Below are 17,919 nucleotides of genomic sequence, written 5' to 3'. Positions count from 1 at the left end.
TTTTGCTGCCTCTTCCCATTGCTGGGAAGAGGGTTCCGCAGCCAGGACTCAGGTAGGAAGGGGAAGAAATAACCATGCAATACTTCATAGCTCTCTGATCTCCTTGCCCCAGTGCTTGGGTGGTCTCTTGTCTGATGACACAGAACAATGTCTGCCAGAGGGGATGGCAGGCAGTTTGTCGGTCTTGCACAGGCTCGTCCCTTTTCTCCTGACTGTTTCTGTTGATTGTTTGCGGATGGGGGGTTCTGGTGATTTTGGACCACGGTTTGCCTTTCTGGGATTCTACCCGAAGCACTGAAACAGTACAGAAAAATGAATGTCGGTCTGTTCATTGTCAAGTTCATTCTGCAGCTGAGTGCTGGGAGGGGTGTAGATCAGATGCCAGCATAAACTTCTCACAGGCAGGGAGGACCAGCCTTCATGGTTTGAGCTTCACCCTCACAGTGTTTTCCTCCTTCTCTGCCAGGCTGCCATCGTTGTGGTGTTCAACTTTGCCATGGTGCTGCTTATCTTTCCTGCCATCCTGAGCTTAGACCTCCACCGGCGCCAAGACAAGAGGCTGGACATATTGTGCTGTTTCTACAGGTAAGGGCAACCCAAACTGCAGTATTATCAATTACTATTATTATATTATTCTTTATTCTTTTAGCTGATGCTTTTGTCCAAGGCAACTTATGACATTATCTTTATACACAAAGCTCTACTTGCAATTATTTACTTATTTGTGGAGCTGAGTCATTTTTACTGGAGTAATTCAAAGTACTACAGCAGGAGTGGGGATTCAAATCCAGGTTCAGTGATTTTAAGGCAATGAATTTAAACGCTACAAAAACTGCTACTGTTTAATTGGTGCAAGATTCTCAGTGGATTTTGTTCTTCACCCTGCTTTATTTGTGTGAAAACTGAACACCCAGAGCAAATACATAAGCGTGTTTTGTTTTGTTTGCCAGAGTCTCATGCAGCGTACCTCTTACATCCATTGAACGAGGAGTATTTAAGGTGATGGATGGACACTGAGTTTCTTATTCTGTTGACAGCCCCTGCTCGTCACGAGTGATCCAGATCCAACCGCAGGAGTTCTCTGACGCCAACGACAACCAAAGCTACGCACCTCCATCACCTTCCTATGGTGGTCCCACCATCACCACCAGTACCCAAATCACAACCACAGTGCAGGCCTTCACCCAATGTGATGCGGCTGGCCAGCACATTGTCACCATCCTGCCACCCACCTCCCAGATCTCTACAAGCCCACCAGCCGTGCTGGTGGCCCCGGCTACTCCCCCTGCCACCGCCTCCCATGAGGCTTATGACTCCCAGCTGTTCACACCCTCAAGTTCCACACGGGACCTCCTGGCCCAGGTGGACGAGCCCAAAGAGGGCCGCGAATGTGTACCGCTTCCCTTTTTCCGGTGGAGCCTATCGGACTTTGCCCGTGACAAGTATGCTCCGCTGCTGCTCAAACCTGAAGCAAAGGCTGTGGTAGTCGTCCTTTTCGTGGCCCTGCTGGGGCTGAGCCTCTATGGCACCACTATGGTCCATGACGGCCTATACCTGACGGACATCGTGCCTCGTGACACCAAGGAGTATGACTTCATTTCTGCACAGTTTGAGTATTTTTCCTTCTACAACATGTACCTGGTCACCATGGGTGGGTTTGACTATGCCCGCTCCCAGCGCCAGCTACTGCAGCTACACAATGCCTTCAACTCTATTAAGTACGTGGTCCGGAACGACGATCAGCAACTGCCTCGGATGTGGCTGCACTACTTCCAAGACTGGCTAAGAGGTGAGGTGTCTTTTTTGGAGTTTGTTTCATTTCAGATTGGGTCTGTTAATACTGGCCATCATCTCCAATTTCACACTGCTTGTGAAAGACAATTTCATTTGCTATTAAAATATATACAAATACCTTGCAGGTCCCAACCACAAAATTGAAAATCAGTTGGAAAAATATGGGCTACTTTATTTTTAGATCGAAAAGGGTCTGATTTCCATCATTTGTGGACATGGGCCAGTTACTTTCTGAGCTGTGTTTTTGGTTATCTGCCTATGAGCAGTCATGCTGATTGTTCACAGTAACCTCAACATGGGTGAGGGGGAGAGGTGCTGGTGAAAGTTCGCTCTGGTTATGGCTACCCAGGCCTGGAGAGGTTGATTAAGGTGGCCTACAGGTTGTCTCTATTACCTCTTGGCCTCTACCCTCAGGTAATGAGCAGAAAAAAGTGAAATGTGCTATTGGAGAAGGAGGAAGGGTGAGTTTAGAGCTAGGACTGAAACCTGGAGAAAAGGCCAGGGGAATTTTTCAACTGATGGGGCAAATGGCATGACTTACAAAGCCCCCACACAGCCCACTTTGATTTCATTTTGTTCTCCAAGGGATCCCTGTAATTATGGAATGGCAGTGGAAGCTGTTTTTCAGCTGCTGCTAGACTTTGTAATTTGGAGAAGAAGAAAAGCTTTGCTGGCTTGTTTCTTCAGCCCACACGCATGTTCAGTAACAAGCTCCAAGATGGCATGTGAATATGTCTGTGTGTGCGTGTTTGTGTCTGTGCCTTTTTGCTTTGCAGTTGGACAGTTGGTTTGAAGTTAACTTGAAACTGTTCCAGCTTTCACACAAAATGCTGCTTCGCTAGCCTCTGAAGGGTTACCGGATCGTTCTACACTCTCAGAAGCTTCACTCTGCAGAATCCCTGTATGAGTTCTCCGTGGAGGGCTAATGTGGAATTATGATTTTCCCAGGACTTCAAGCTGCATTTGATGCTGACTGGGCGGCCGGCCGGATCACCTGGGACAGCTACCGCAATGGCACTGAAGACGGTGTGCTAGCCTACAAGCTCCTCATCCAAACAGGAGCTAAAAAGGATCCCTTTGACTACAACCAGGTGCGGGATCTTTACCTTCAAAGTGAGGAAACACCATTCCACATGTTGGCTGAAAGTGTTCAGTGTTGCCAAAAACAAATCGTATAGAATGTACTATTACAATATTTGTCAGTTCTACAAAACGAAAGACAATTTCTTGATGCTGAACTGTACAGATTTCTTTCAGAACGAGTGCCCATCTATTCCATAAATGTCACAAAATACATACTGTACCAGTCAAAAGTTTAAGTACACTTGTTCAATCTGGGCTGTTCTTACGGGATGAACTGGGCAAAAGAGTTAAAGCAAAACAACCCAAAAGTGTTCCCACATGTTTGTGAACTGCTGCAGAAGAGCTGTGAAGACGTGGCATCACATTTCCTGATTAAATTTGTTGACCAAATGCCTCCCGGAAAAACCAGTATCCAACAAGTGTACTCACCTTTTTGACTGCTTCTGTGGGTCCATGTTCTTTCGGCTTTGTACGTAACTCCTTCAGCTGGCGTGATAGTAATATTCAGCACCATTCCATCTTCTCTAATCAACATCCACTCTCCTCCTGCTCAGCTGACCACCAGGCGCCTCATGGATGAGGAGGGACTGATCAACCCCGAAGTCTTCTACATCTATCTGACGGTGTGGGTGAGCAACGATCCTCTGGGCTACGCCGCCTCGCAGGCTAACTTCTACCCACACCCCCATGAGTGGATCCATGACAAATACGATGCAACAGGAGAGAATCTGCGCAGTGAGTAGCCAGTCTCACACTGGGCTCCTAAGTGATTAGCTGACATATGATTGAATAGTTTCAACCTCGTCCATGTTGTCCTCAATAAAGCAATATTCAGATGTGTTGCACAAGACTGTCCTTTGACTGTTTTCACTTGGCACCCTTCTTGCAGTCCCTGCTGCTGAGCCCCTGGAATTTGCCCAGTTCCCTTTCTACCTGAATGGCCTGCGCCAGACGTCAGACTTCATCGAGGCCATCGAGAGTGTCCGCGCCATCTGCGAAGAGTTCTCTCGCAAGGGCATCCTGAATTACCCCAGCGGCTACCCTTTCCTATTCTGGGAGCAGTACATCGGACTGCGGCATTGGTTTCTACTGGCTGTCAGTGTGGTGCTGGCCTGCACCTTCTTGGTGTGCGCGGTCATCCTGCTCAACCCCTGGACCGCCGGCATCATTGTGAGTACCACCCCCTCCATTCCCCCACCACCCACACTCACACACCCGCACGCATGCATTGTAAGCATCCGCTCCCCTCCCCACCCAACACAGCTCAATAACCCAACCACGGAGGCCCTCTCTCTGGGGAGGGCTGCAACGGGTTGGTCAGAGGGCGCTGCTTGCCCCCCCCCACACACCCCAACTCCTTTGTCATTTTAATCCAGGCTGCCGGGGTTTAGAAAAGGAAATGCAAAGGAGCGGCAAAGCTTTCCCGGAGGCTTTACCTCTGCCTTCCTTTGTCAAAAATTGGGGACAGGACGGATCTGCCCAGTTGCGACCTTGGCCTGCCAAACCCATCCATCAGGGGTGGTGGCGGTGGGGGAGTTGCAGGAGGAGGGCGGCACCTTGTAAGCCTAGCGGCTGGGAAACGTTTCACACAGACTGGTGGGGACTGTGCCCAGTCACGGGAGGGTCCAAGTGGTGGGGGCAGGGCTTACGTTAGGGGATGGAGGGGTGTTGGGGGGGGGGTGTCACTGTGGAACTTAGGGTGACTCCCAGACGCAGATGAGAAAGTCTCGAAAAACCGCCAATCTGGTTATTCGCCTCCAAAGACGCGATTCTGAGTAAGACGGCAAAAAAGCACCTTCTGCAAATGGAGACAGATCCGTTCCAGTCTAAATGCGCATTGTCACTTTGTCATTCTAAGCCGTGTCCCCGGTAGTTTCGTAGTCTATATGTGGCCGCAATAAAATGGGTTTTAACATTTCCAATTTAAGCGTGACCGAATTGGGACCCCTGGAGACATCAAAGGCCTGCGGTGCCTTGGGATTGTATAAGTACCGCTCTGTTTTGCAGAAGCAAATGGAGAAGGGTTTCCTTTAAGTACGTTAGTGTAGAAAGAAACGTCAGGGGGAACGTCAACAGATTGCAGGGGAGCAAGGAGAGCTCATAATGTCTTTTGTTTGACACCGTCAGTCATTTCCCTCAGGCCTGAAAGTCACAAGGGAGTGGGGCGAGGCCCTGGGGGGCACAGGATGTAACTTGATGCCGCGCAGATGACAGTGGCATCCTGAAAGTTTGGCCACAGCCCCTGTGTGTTTTTGTGTGGCTGTGTGTGTGCGTGCGTGTGAGTATGTATGCGTGCGAGTGTGTTTGTGTGAGATTTTTGTATTGGCCCGACACCATTTCCATCAGAGCTAAGGCCATTTCCATGTAAATAGGCCTGGAGAGGCAGAAATAAAGGGTCTGTGGAAGGCCAGTAAAAAGCCTGTCCAAAGTATGTCTTTCAGCTTCACGATCTCCTTCTCCAGTCACTCTTTGAGAAGATGTGCCTACCCCTCTCTTTCTCTGTTGCTCCGTTCACATCTCACACACATACATTTTAACACAAACTATTCATAGACAGAGCTCCTTTACGCGGTTCAGAGTTTAAAGGGCTCAGTTTATGACCGAAGGGTGACGGGGTCAAATTTCCCAAATGGAACTACTGTACTCTTCCCAAGGGTGCTTATTACCTCAGTCATCCAAATTTCTCGAACTGTCAAAAGTATAAAATTGTAAGGCATGTATTGCGAGTCGCAGTGGATGAAAGTGGCTGATGAAGAGTCAAGAGATGTATTTTAAGTAAAGTACACGAATGAGAAATAGCAAGTAGAGAAGGAAATACGTTACTTTGTCTCAGTCAAATGCTGATAAAATGGACAAAGCAGTGACCCCATTGATGTGAATGCGTGTACATCCTGAGGACTGTGTGCCTGAGCTGTGTCTCGTGTTCCTCAGGTTTTCATCTTGGCCATGATGACAGTGGAGCTGTTTGGGATCATGGGCTTGATCGGCGTTAAGCTGAGCGCCATCCCCGTGGTCATCCTCATCGCCTCGGTGGGAATTGGTGTGGAGTTCACCGTCCATGTGGCGCTGGTGAGATGAAAATATGAATCATCAGCCTATTAACTCTTCCTCCTGGGGAATATCATCCATGTGATCCTCTTTTTTGCAATTGATCTAATGATAATTTGAAGACGTTGTCTTGGGATGGTCTGTGGGTTTTTGCATCACTAAACGGCGGCCCCTTCAACACCCCACAGGGCTTCCTAACGGCCATCGGAAGCAGGAATCGGCGGTCGGCGGTAGCTCTGGAGCACATGTTTGCCCCAGTCATGGATGGCGCCATCTCCACACTGCTGGGCGTGCTCATGCTGGCTGGCTCCGAGTTTGACTTCATAATGAGGTGAGGTCTCAGGACAGTAACCTCCCTGGCGCTGTGCGCGCGCGCGTGTGTTTACATGTATCGTAAGCATGCGCCGGATATGCGGAAACTGTGGCGTTGTGGCAGTTGCTGGTTTAAACTGGGAGGATAAGAATCCGGGAAAATGGGGGTAGTGTTTTCAGGTGGGAATGTGCCCACGCCACCTGTCCCTGTCAGTCCTTCCCGATACACACACTTAATGCATCACAAATGGGAAGAACATTAGGGGTGCGTAACAGCTGCTCGTAAACATACAAATGCTCTACCCACTGGACAGCGACACACATAAACACGTACTCGCACACAGAGAGGCTCCACCTCTGTGAAAAAATAGATCTGTCACTGTTTGACCGTGCATAGCCCAGAACCTGTGGATCAGAGGGGTGAGCTGCACCCCCTCAGCAGTCTTCTCATCCTAGCCAGCAACATTATTTTAGCAGTTTTTTGCTTTCTTGGAAAGAGGGAGGGAAAAAAAAGCCAAGCACAGTGTGTTTCGGACAAACTCTCGCTAAGCCCGGACCTGACCGCAACCTTGAGTGCAGCCTAAAATGAGCCTGTCACGTTAAAAAAAAAAAAAAAAAAAAAAAGCTGGCTTTAGAGAGAGCTGCCTTGAAAAAACAAATACAGTGAGGGTGGCTTCTTGGCAGATCTGTGAAGCCGTCTTTGAATGAATGAGTCAAGTTAGATGGTGGAATGATAAGTTCATTTCTGCAGCCGGAGAGGAAGAGACAAAGAAAAAGGAGTAGAATGACTGCCTCTGAATTCTTTTTCTTCTTTTTTTTTTGCGGAAAGGGCATTTAGGCGAGGGAGGCTGGTGAAGGAACGCCGCTTAGAGACTGGAGGGCCATGGAAGGGTGGGTGGGTGTGTGGGGTGGGGTGGGGTGGGGGGGCTGAAAAGGTGGCCTTGTGCCAGTGCGTTCACGCTGGGAGGTCCTGTTTGGATGGAGGGAAACAGTCCCCCTAGCAGAGGGAGAAGCATAAATACGTTGCTGTAAACATCTCCTCGCTGTGGCACATTGAATAAACAGCTGAACAAGCTCGGGAGCCCCCCACTCCAAAACGAGATCAACCCCCCCACCCCATTCCAACCCCCCATTCCAAATGGAAAAGATTACAGTTTATATAAACAACAGAATTCCTAACACTCTGTCTTCTCTGGAGGTCTAATCCAGCCAGGGCTAACGGACAGTTTGGACTTTTTTCCCTCTCTCTCTCGTTAAATAAATCACTCTCCACTTTTGGAATGTTGACTTAGTAAAATAAACAAGTGACTTTTTCGTCCTTTTTTTTTTTTTTTTTTTTTAACAAACGCCGAATTTTGAAAATAAGGGTCCCTCTATCTTAATAAAAGGGAAGTAAAAAGCTGGAAGCCAGAGGTGTTGTTTTTTTTTTTTTTTTAATCTGTTTTTGCTATTGCTTTATGCCCTTCGTTTCATGAAATGCTCAGTAGAAAAGGGCTGTGTGTGAGCCTCATGGCTGCAGGCCTCAGCTATTGTGGTTGCGGCGCGCTTTGGAACGACTTCGGGGATTTTTTTTTTTTTTTTTCTTTGCTGAAAATTAGACTGCTCTGATGTGACAGACTTCCAGGGTGGCATTGCAAGACCGCGAGTGGGAAACGGTCACATGAAAGGACCGCGTGCCGGAATTGCCGCGGTCTTTGCGAGTGAGAGAGACTGCGAGAAGGAGGGAGGGAAGGAGGGAAGGAGGGAACGGGAGAGCTGTTACTCAACGGCTCTAGACCTTGTACCTCAATTGTGTTACGTCCTACCCGCCCCCCCTCCTCCTCCTTGCAGGGAAATCCAGGCTCTACTCCTCCTGCTTATCTTGGCTCTCGGCTTAAATTTATACCGCGGCACGACAGAGGGGGCTGAAGTTTGGGCTGAATGACAGAGCTACTCAAAAAATGGGAGCAGGATGAGGATTAGAATAAAACGGTGCTTCGAGGGAAAAATGGTAAACTCAGGGTCACGTCTTGTTACACCAGAGAGGTGATGGGAACTGCATGGGAATACAGCATCCGCTGCAGAGCCCAACCTGGACGGGCGCTGCTTGCACCTCTTATTTTGTGTTATTGCCCCCATGTGTGCTTATTTTTATTTAATTTAACTACTTCCTCATTATTCGCTTCTCATTAGCGCGGGATGGGTAAATACCCAGCTTTTCTCGAGTAAACAGATAGCCTCATTGTGCGAGGAGACAGACGGCAGTTTCCATTACGTCGGCAGGGGGAAATGTTACAAGCAGATGTGTACAATATGCAGCCCCTGGCATCCTCGTCCATGCGGCGTGTGACAAAAAGGGCTCTTTCGAGGAAACGGAGCGTCGAGAACTTCACGGGAGCGACACGCTCACCTCCCTGTCCCCGTTTTTCCAAATTCCCTGTTGTTGGGTTTTTTTTTTTTTTTTTACTCTCGCTGTCTGACCCGCCACTGGAAGTCTTGGGTGCTATGTTTCATCTTCTTGTTTCGAGAAGAGGCCGCACTAGCTCTCACAGGCACTTTGTCTTGTGACAGCAGTGGTCCGATCCCAGTCCGCTGTGTGTGTGTATGTGTGTGCGCGCTCAGTGAAGTCCCGCTCTGTAGCACAGCACAGACAAAAAGTTCCGCTCAGCTTTTCATCGTAAGGCGAAGAGCCGAACTGGCTTGTTACAGTTGGCGAAATCCAAAAACGGACATCTTGAGGAATGCACAAAGCATACCTTCCGCAAATGATGCATTACGTGTTTGAAGAATGGCACAAACGGCAGCAAGGACACCTTCCTATCCACCGCTCCCTTGTGGACTGAGGAGACACGTTTCCTTGACCTTTCTCTGTTAGCGGAGAAAGCCGTTGTCCACGGAGACTTAAATACCCACGATCGTGTCCATCGTCTAAGTGCCCCAGTTGGAAGACAAGAAGGGGGGCGGGGGGGTGACTCAGGGGTATTAGCAAAAAATTATATAGCAGCTTACTGTCCGCAGCCCCTTTGTTGCTTCGAACAGTACAGACTAGGGTCACATCCCCTGCAGCTTGAGAGCGAGCTGTTAACACCCGTGAGCGCGGGGTCGAGTGTCATTCAGGAACTGAAAGATTATTAGTCTGGGGAAGAAAACTACCAGTGTGACAAAGGAAAGAGTCATGAAAGAAAATGAGCTGCAACTGTACGATTTTTGGGTTTGTTTTTTAACGCTGCTCACATGCGCGTGGAGGGAAACCGGAGCCTTCGCCAGACCATTCTGTTTTTGTTTGAGCAGGAAAAAAGGTGTGTTGTGCTAAAGTGTACTCTCCCACCCTGCGCTGCTCCGCTCAGGTCAGGGGTTGGCTACCCGTTTTCTTGAATTAAATAAAGTGGAACACTTAAAAACATGGCCGCATTATAACACGGAATACAAAATACTACATACCGCAGCACTGGTAACTGAAATGTCAGATAAAACCTTTGCCTGAATTCCTGTCACACGCTTTAAATATGCCAGCACTCTTAAGAAAAAAGGGATTATTTCTGAGAGACACCTCGCCGTAATGCACCGCTTGGCCGGGCCTTTCCCGGGCCGCGGCGCTACGGGAGACGGCGCGGGCTGAATCGGAGGGATGAGCACGCAGCGGCGTTTGCTCCCCGACGCACGCGCACCTCTTCCTTCCACGCTCGGGGTGCGGGGCTAAAGTGTCGGCACTCGGCAGGATCAGAGCCGAAGCCCAAAGCGGGCCTTAAGCCCTTCTCCTTGAGAACGCGGGCAGAAAGAAGCCCTCGCTAGCCCAGCGTAAACAAAGCGGCTCTCAGGCGACGCACACTGAAACAGGATCCAGCTCAGCCGGGATATTAAGCTGTTGAGGGGAACATTACATTAGCCAGGCCGGGAGACGGAAGGTGGATTCTTTTTTGGAGCTGTAGACAGGGGAGGGGCCCGGCGTTTCTGCCGTGTAGGATCTGCTCGCTAATGTAAACACATATTTTCAGGAAGTGGCGGCCCTGCGGTGATAGATGAGGGCTCCCCGGGGGAGGCCAAGCGCGGCAGAGCTGGAGCTCAGGAATTTCTCCAGCTTGTCAGACTGCCAGTGCAGAGGACACAAGGAGAGGAAATGGCAGGGCAGGGAGGGGAGGAGAGGCTGGGCGGGAGCGAGAGACGGAGCGATGACCACGGTCTGCTCTTTATGTTTCTTAGGGTCAAAGGAGACGCCCGCGTGGTGGTCCACCGCACCTCTTAACCGACTGCTCCTGTTGTTCTTCCCAGGTATTTCTTTGCCGTGCTCACCATCTTAACCATCCTGGGGATCTTGAATGGCCTGGTGCTACTGCCCGTGCTACTGTCCCTCATGGGCCCGCCGGCCGAGGTCGCATCAGCAGACAACCGCAGCCACCTGCCCACGCTGTCGTCGGAGGGTCCGCCACCCCCGGTGAGCCACCATGGCTACTACGCTGGACGGCCCCCGGCGGCCCCACCGCACCACGCCTTCTCCGAGCCCTCGGACTCCGAATACTACTCCGAGACCAGCACAAGCACCTCGGGCATGCAGGATGACGAGTACAAGTACTGCAGCCGCGGGGCCTACATCTCCCCCCCGACCCTCGCCCCGACATCCCACATCCTGCTGGAGGCCAGCAAGAACCCCAGCTTCCCCAAGCTCACGGTATACCATCCTCCACACGCCATCATGGCCATTTGTTTGATCATTTTGCGTGAACAACACCAAACTGTTTGCGTTGCACAAGTACTTCACAACTGTAGTCCCCAGTTAATGGGGGCAGCAGGTGGTGCAGGGGTTACGGTGGTCATCGTGCACTTGAAGGACCTGGGATTGAATCCCACCTCCTACTGTAATACGCTTGATCAAGGTACTAACCTTCAGTCGACAGAGTAAGAATACACTGCTGCATAAATGTGTGAATCATTGTAAGTCGCTCTAGAGAAAAGCATCAAGCAAATGAGTAAATGAGTAACTATTTCAAGAAGAGTGATTATATGAGGAAAGTAAATATCTTTAGATGTTCTCAGTCTCTTAAAGCATTTTCATTCGTTCTTTGTAGGTGGTAAAACCGTACAGCGAAAGCCTGGATTCTAACACCTGGAAGGAGCACCTCAACGGGCCGGTCCAGTCCACCGTCACCTCGGTCAGCTCCCAGATCGCCAGACAGGACAGCAAAGAGGACTGCGTGAAGGACCAGGGAGCCAGGAGGCAACATTTGCCCAGCGACAGACCCCAGGGCCCAGGCAGGACTAAAGGCTGTGGCCCTCGGCCTCAGCATAGCGGTAGGCCGCATCCTAACCGGACTACAGTGCCCATCTACAAGGCAGGAGGGGTGCGGCCGCCCAGCAACGCTGTCACTATGGTTACTGCCACCGCCTCCGTGACGGTTGCCGTCCACCCGAGCTTGCCGGGGGCTTACAGCGGGTATATGCACGAGGGGTTCGAAGACGGCGAATCGGACTGCTTCGAGGGCACGCGGGAAATGGCGCAGGCGTGTCAGAAAGCTACCGAACCCTCCCTGGGCGACACCTTGCAGCTCCAAGACTTGGAATATGAAGCAAAGAACCAGCATGAAGCTACAAACAGGCACTAGGTGAGACGGACTTCTTTCACAGCCTTGGCCTCGTTTACGGTTTTGTCAAGACGTAGCGCTGACGGGGTTGCGGCCTGCGATTCGGAAAGCACGGGGTCCTTTCAGTACTTAATGAAATCAGTGTAATACCTAGCAGTGCAAGATAAATTCTCTATACTGACCATTCGCCAGCGTGCAGTCCAAGCAAAATAGCACTGAATGAGCAGCGGTTGACTCGGTGCTGGGCGGGGGGGTGTAAATACTTTAAAACATTGATAATATCTCAGCAGCTCCGCACTACCTCAACTTGTCAGCTCTTAACTGGCCAGTGTAAACACGTTCTCGGCTTTCGGCGGTTCTGACCGACTTCTCCTGTGCTTGTTGTGTTGAAGGTGGCCCACGGAACGCAGCAGCCGGGGAGCCGTGGACAGTCTCGTCTGGAACCCATCTCCGGCTGCCCTCCTGGACTTTTTAACCCCTGACCCTTTCTTTACGAACTGTAAATAGACCTCACGCAGACGAGAGGATTTATTTTAAAAATATTAAAAAAGTTTTTTGTTCTAAGAATATATAAATGTATAAATATATATTTTAATACTAAATAAGAGGGAAGAGCTATTTAAAAGTGTACTGTATAACTTGTGTATCATGTTATGTAAAGGTCAAATAATGTATAAGGTCTCGGAGGACGCCTCCCTTGTAAAGATTAAAAGATGTGCTATATGTAAAAAAGGAACAGTAAGAAAAAAGGATTGGTGTAATGATAATAGTTTATTGAAGAAAGGTCAGTGTTTGTGTTTTCGCTGCTACTGTTTTGGGGAAAAGAAAAAAAAACTGAAATTATTTGCCTTGAAAATATGCAGTACCCTCCTCCCCCCGCCATGAATTAAGATATAACCTTGAACTAGACTGATACTACGACACTGCAGCCAGTAGGAGGCGCCTCTATGGATTCAAAGACGTCGCCTTACCCTAAACTCGCAGACGCCGGGACCTCGGCCCGAAACGAAACGACCCGTCCTCAATGGTTTTCGTCTCACCTTCGCCTGGACTTCATCTCGTCTCGCCACGGTGTCTTGGATCGCACGCCATCTCCTTTTATGTTTTATGTTTTGTTATTCGTTTTTATTTTGTTCACCTTGGAGCCGCGTAACACCACTCGTCCGACCTGTTCGCGGAGGTTCTTTTCCTACGGCTCGGTCGCGAGGGATCCGTAGGGCCTCTGCTCATCGTCGCAGTCCATTCTGTTTGTCAGGCTCTTCCTGTTCAGTATCTGCCTGCATTTTGTATTACTTGAAGAAGCGATGAGATGAGATTTTTTTTTTTTTTTTTTTTTTTTTTTGCCATTAAGTTTGTCAGAACTGCACGTTAGGTGAAGTCATAGGTGGTCACCCACGCCTGGGGTGGGGGGGGGAGGCGGGTTGTCAGTGATCGGTGCAGTGTTTAACCGGTTTTGCGTTCAAAGGGAATTAAAACATAAAGGGAGGTTTTCATTTTTGAAGACAACAATTTTTGTCGGCTGCTTTGGGGTTGCGAAAACCATTTCTGCATCCCTGTGCAATTGTGGACAAGCTAGTGCAAGGACTTGGGACGTCTCCGAGGTCGCTTTCTGTTTACCCTCTGCCCGCTGAGCGTATGCTCTTCTTGTGCAAGCCAGTATTTCTTTGTGTTCTGCTTCTCTTGTATTGAAGCCTGGAGAGAGAGATTGAGAGAGAGAGAGAGCGAGAGAGAGAGACATCATACAGTATTGGTCACATCACTGCCAGTTTAAATGCAGGGAACCTTTATTTGATTTAAATGGCAGCTTCTGTTCCTTATGTATGCCATGCTAGGTGCGAAGAGTAATGATGTAGCTACTGTAAATTATAGAAACGATACAAGAAAGCAACCTACATCCGTGACATAACAACAGTGTGTAACTGTTAGCAGGAAGGAAAAGGTGGGGGTACTTTTTTCGGGGAGGGGGGAATTCTGCATTGGGGTTTGTAGTTTTATTTCAAATGTTTGTCATGCCATATAAATTATTTATATAAAATTTTTATTTTTGTAGTTTGTACAGATGTAGCCACCAGACTGAAGTTTTATTTTTAAAGAGTAAATATATATTATATCTAATTATATCTATTTGTTGCTGATTTTTTTTTTTTAAAAAGGTTTGGGGGGGGGGGTTATTGGCATGGGATTGTTTCAGTTGTTGCTGTTGGAGTTGGCACCCTTTTTTCTGAGAAAAAATGATTAAACTACGCTTGGAATATGGAGGAGAGGTATGGCTGAAACCATTCACGTGGATTAATGGCCTTTGCCTTTCCCTCTTCCTGCATTCGTTTGATATTTTTTTTTCTCCTGTCAGTCTGAAACACTGTGACTTCAGCCAGCTCTGTTCAAGAAAAGCCTTGTGTGACCATCACTTTCCTTCACCATTTATAGGAATTGAACTAACAAAATAAATTGAGAAAAAAAAATGAACTTGACTCTGTCGCCCTTTTCCTCCAACGTCTGCAGCGCACGCTGATCTCATCATAAATCCCTTTAACAAATTATCCAACATTCATCTGTAAAAATGTAAATACGTAATCAAAATATTTACATCGTCATAGGAAACCTCAACTTTGCCAAGATTTGATTATTATTATTATTAAGTTGTCATTCAACTAACTCCTTTATCCAAAGTGAATGACTACCCAATTATACAACTGGACATTTTTACTGGGGTAATGCAGAGGAAGTACCTTGCTCGTGGGGCACAACAGCAGTGGAACGAGTGGTCGTCAAATCAATAACCACCAGATAACGAACCAATATCCCCAACCGCTACACCACCTGCTGGTGACTCACGAAGCTGCGGCTACACATGGCCCTTTGCCCTGACTGCCCTCGGATGGAACGCTCCCGAAACCCAGCACAGCAGAGGATCCTGCTCCACCGCTTTGCAGCCCAGTTGTATGTGTTTGGTGTGGGGAAAAAAAAAAAAAAAGGCTGGCCAGGGAGCCCAGAGGGAGAGCGAGAGCACTGGCGAGACGCACACAGGGAAGCACAGGGACAAGCCCCCGCGCTTCCTGCCGCGTTGTTATGACTCGCGGGCCGCCGCTCCTCTGTGGCCGGGCCCACCTAGAAAGATAAAAGTTGCACTGTAAATTCCAGCGCTTCCAAGAGCAGCATCTCAGGTGTCGGTTACCTTGGATCTGTCTGAATCTGATACGGCCAGACCTTTTGAAGTCAGCGGCGTACCCCCACAAAACAACGCGGCGGTGCGAGCGTGGGGTCGCGATGAGGGTTGGTGGGGGGGGGGGGGCGGGCAGGTGGGTGAGAAGATCACTCACCTCTCAACTTTGCTCAGCGCCGATGCATGACACAAATCTCAGGTTTCTCGTGCGGAAATTCTCGTCGGATTAGGACTACTACTATTATCACCGTATTGTTATTTCAGTGTCATTGCTGCAACACAACAACAAGATGTGGAAATACAGTGACTAGTGTTTTGTTTCTCAATTTTTATTTCACCCTTGCAATATAGATACATTACATCATTTAGCAGACACTTTTCTCCAAAGCGACTTCCAATGAACCCTATGTAGTGTTATCAGCCCACACACCTTATCCACCGTGGTGACTTACACTGCTAGATACACTACTTACACTGGGTCACTCATCCATACATCAGTGCAACACACTCTCTCTGTCACTCACACACTGTGGGGGAACCTGAACAGTCTTTGGAGTGTGGGAGGAAACCAGAGCACACAGCGGTATCCCACACAGGCTGAATGGGGATCAAACCCACACCTTCTCGCACCACCCAGGCGCTGTGAGACAGCAGCGCTACTAACTGTGCTGACCCAGAGACACCTTACACCAGATGTCTGTGAGTTTTTCTATGCCGTGAACCCCTTTAAAAGTCTTGAGCATTTTATAGAAAATTTCTCTTAAAAATTTGAAGAAAAATATTGCACTTCCAGTAAAATTGATCACTTTCACCTAGGATTATGTCACAGACAGTAACAGCGCAGCAACATTTTTATTTTATTTTTTTTAACTTTTATTTATTCAGACAGCTTCCAGGACCCCTGCAATCCATGTAGCCCAGGATGAGACCACCTACATTAAGACAAATATAACATCTTCAGTTAAAAGACAAAAAAATATAAAAAGTAGAACTCTGAGCAGAAATACTGCTGCATAGCAAATGTCTAAAATATGTCAAAGCATAGCTAAGGTTTCATAATATGCCTTACGTACATTAGTTATTCATTTCAGTGACACTTCTTGCCAAAGTAGCATACAGTGTTATGGTTATATACAAATTTACTTACCATTATTTACCCATCTTGAGAGCAGTGGAAGGTTATTTTTCATAATTTCAATTTTTTTTTCCACTGGACCAATTCAGGGTACCTCAGTTAAGGGTTCTATACCAGGATGTGGGATTTAAACCCGAGTTCTTTGATTACAAGGCAAAAGCTTTAACCACGACGCCACCTGCTGTCACATTCTTACTTTGCTGATACCAGAAATGGAGACAAATAATTTGGGGACACATTTAAGGGGGTTGTCTGAAGGATTGAAAAAGATAATCATAAGGCCTCAGGAGGCCACCTGATGACCAGCTGGACACTTTTCTCTATTATAAACGAGGATGAAAACACCCACTACCAGCAATCAACACGGATGGCATTGCTGAATTTAAACTTTCCATTACGAGGGGACACATTCGTGCGCCATTATTGAGTCATAAATGACCATAACCATGAAAAACAACATAAATACGTAACTGCATATATACTGGACTTCACTGGAGGTCTACAAGACAGGTTTATCAGTTTCCGCTGGAAAGCATGCACAAAAAAAAAAAAAAAAAAAGTAAACTTGGCACCCCTTCCTTTGGCGCTCTATGACATGTGCATCCACGGAAACGAATCTGATGGAGGAAGCGATAGGGCTGTGCCTTATTCATGTCTGTTTTTGGCAGCGCTCTGAGCGATGGTGCCAAAGATCAGAATGCCACTTTGTCGAGCAAAATGGGGGGTCTATTCGGCAGGCCTTAACCCCGCCTCCACGTCTGCCCGCCCCCTTATCCTGTCCGTTTCTGTAAACTTTATCAACAGAGAACTTTATCAACCGATTAGGGGGTGAGGTTCTTGAAAGAGGAAAGAGTGACGGGGGGGGGCATGAAGAGAGAGAAGCGAGGCAACGTGTGTGTGCGTGCATGCATGTGTGTGTGTATGTGTGTATGGGACGAAAGACAGCAGCTGGCCCTCACTGAAAGACCTTATCCCCTTCTTAAATTGCGAGCGATGTGTGGGTGAGATAACAGCTGACATGTGGAACAGCAGACAGCTCATCTAGGTGGTATACGTCAAGGCAGAGCAACTCTTTTTAAAGGATGGGTGCGAGGGAAAGGCAGGGGCGTGGGTGTGGATGTGGATGTGGGTGTGGGTCGGGGGGGGGGGGGGTCACAATGGAGCCAACACATGATCCTCTGTGCCATCAACTTGGGTGGCCGGCGGACGGGCGGCTATTGTGGCGAGAATTCAATAGAGCTGATTAGTAAGTGTTCGCGCTTGAAAAAAAATATGTGCCTTTTTTGGCGCCACGAACAAATGGCAACGCGTTACATTGTCTCTCACTTACAGGGGACCTGCTGGAATGAACATATGCAGAAACAAAAAAAGGTCGCCTCGGCACATATGAACAGTTGCCGATGAACAACACTTGTCGCATTTTTAAAATGACCAAACTGGAGGGAATTGTAACCTTATACATGATGCTGCCAGACTTCTCCAAATGGACCCTGGATTATATGCCACATTAAAATAATGGCTGTATGTATAAAACAATCGGGTAGTAGTGTAGAAAATAATAGCTGTATGTCCCATTAAAGTAATTATTGTCTCACTGGAGCATAGGACTGACAACCAAATCTTGTATGAGAAAATAATAGAGTACATTTAAAGTACATTAAGGTAACATCACTGCAAAAAAACCACCTTCCTCTCATAGTTCGGATACCGTGTGAATCAGACTGTATGTTTTAGGAAAGCAGGGGAGAAGGGCCTTGTCGACCGTAATTACCTTTATGTAATGTGGTTCATTCAAGTCTCTCCAGGAAAAACAAGAAAGGAAATACAGT

The 17,919-nt window shown here is 48.2% G+C and overlaps 1 protein-coding gene across 1 annotated transcript in view; it reads left to right on the top strand.

Annotated features, from left to right (window-relative positions):
- ptch2 (patched 2) overlaps positions 1 to 12,269 on the top strand; it is a 32,717-nt gene extending 20,448 nt beyond the window's left edge. Inside the window, exons 13-22 of the mRNA XM_018753185.2 lie at positions 467 to 585; positions 1,038 to 1,789; positions 2,743 to 2,885; positions 3,432 to 3,612; positions 3,767 to 4,047; positions 5,809 to 5,946; positions 6,114 to 6,256; positions 10,486 to 10,882; positions 11,280 to 11,813; positions 12,185 to 12,269. Of these exons, the coding sequence (XP_018608701.1) occupies positions 467 to 585; positions 1,038 to 1,789; positions 2,743 to 2,885; positions 3,432 to 3,612; positions 3,767 to 4,047; positions 5,809 to 5,946; positions 6,114 to 6,256; positions 10,486 to 10,882; positions 11,280 to 11,813 (2,688 nt within the window). The 3' untranslated portion in view covers positions 12,185 to 12,269. The remainder of the gene's footprint in view (positions 1 to 466; positions 586 to 1,037; positions 1,790 to 2,742; positions 2,886 to 3,431; positions 3,613 to 3,766; positions 4,048 to 5,808; positions 5,947 to 6,113; positions 6,257 to 10,485; positions 10,883 to 11,279; positions 11,814 to 12,184) is intronic.
- Positions 12,270 to 17,919: the final 5,650 nt, after the last annotated feature.

The sequence above is a fragment of the Scleropages formosus genome, chromosome 3 (assembly GCF_900964775.1).
Source record: "Scleropages formosus chromosome 3, fSclFor1.1, whole genome shotgun sequence".
NCBI lineage: Eukaryota > Metazoa > Chordata > Actinopteri > Osteoglossiformes > Osteoglossidae > Scleropages > Scleropages formosus.
This window is presented reverse-complemented; position numbering and strand designations above follow the sequence as displayed.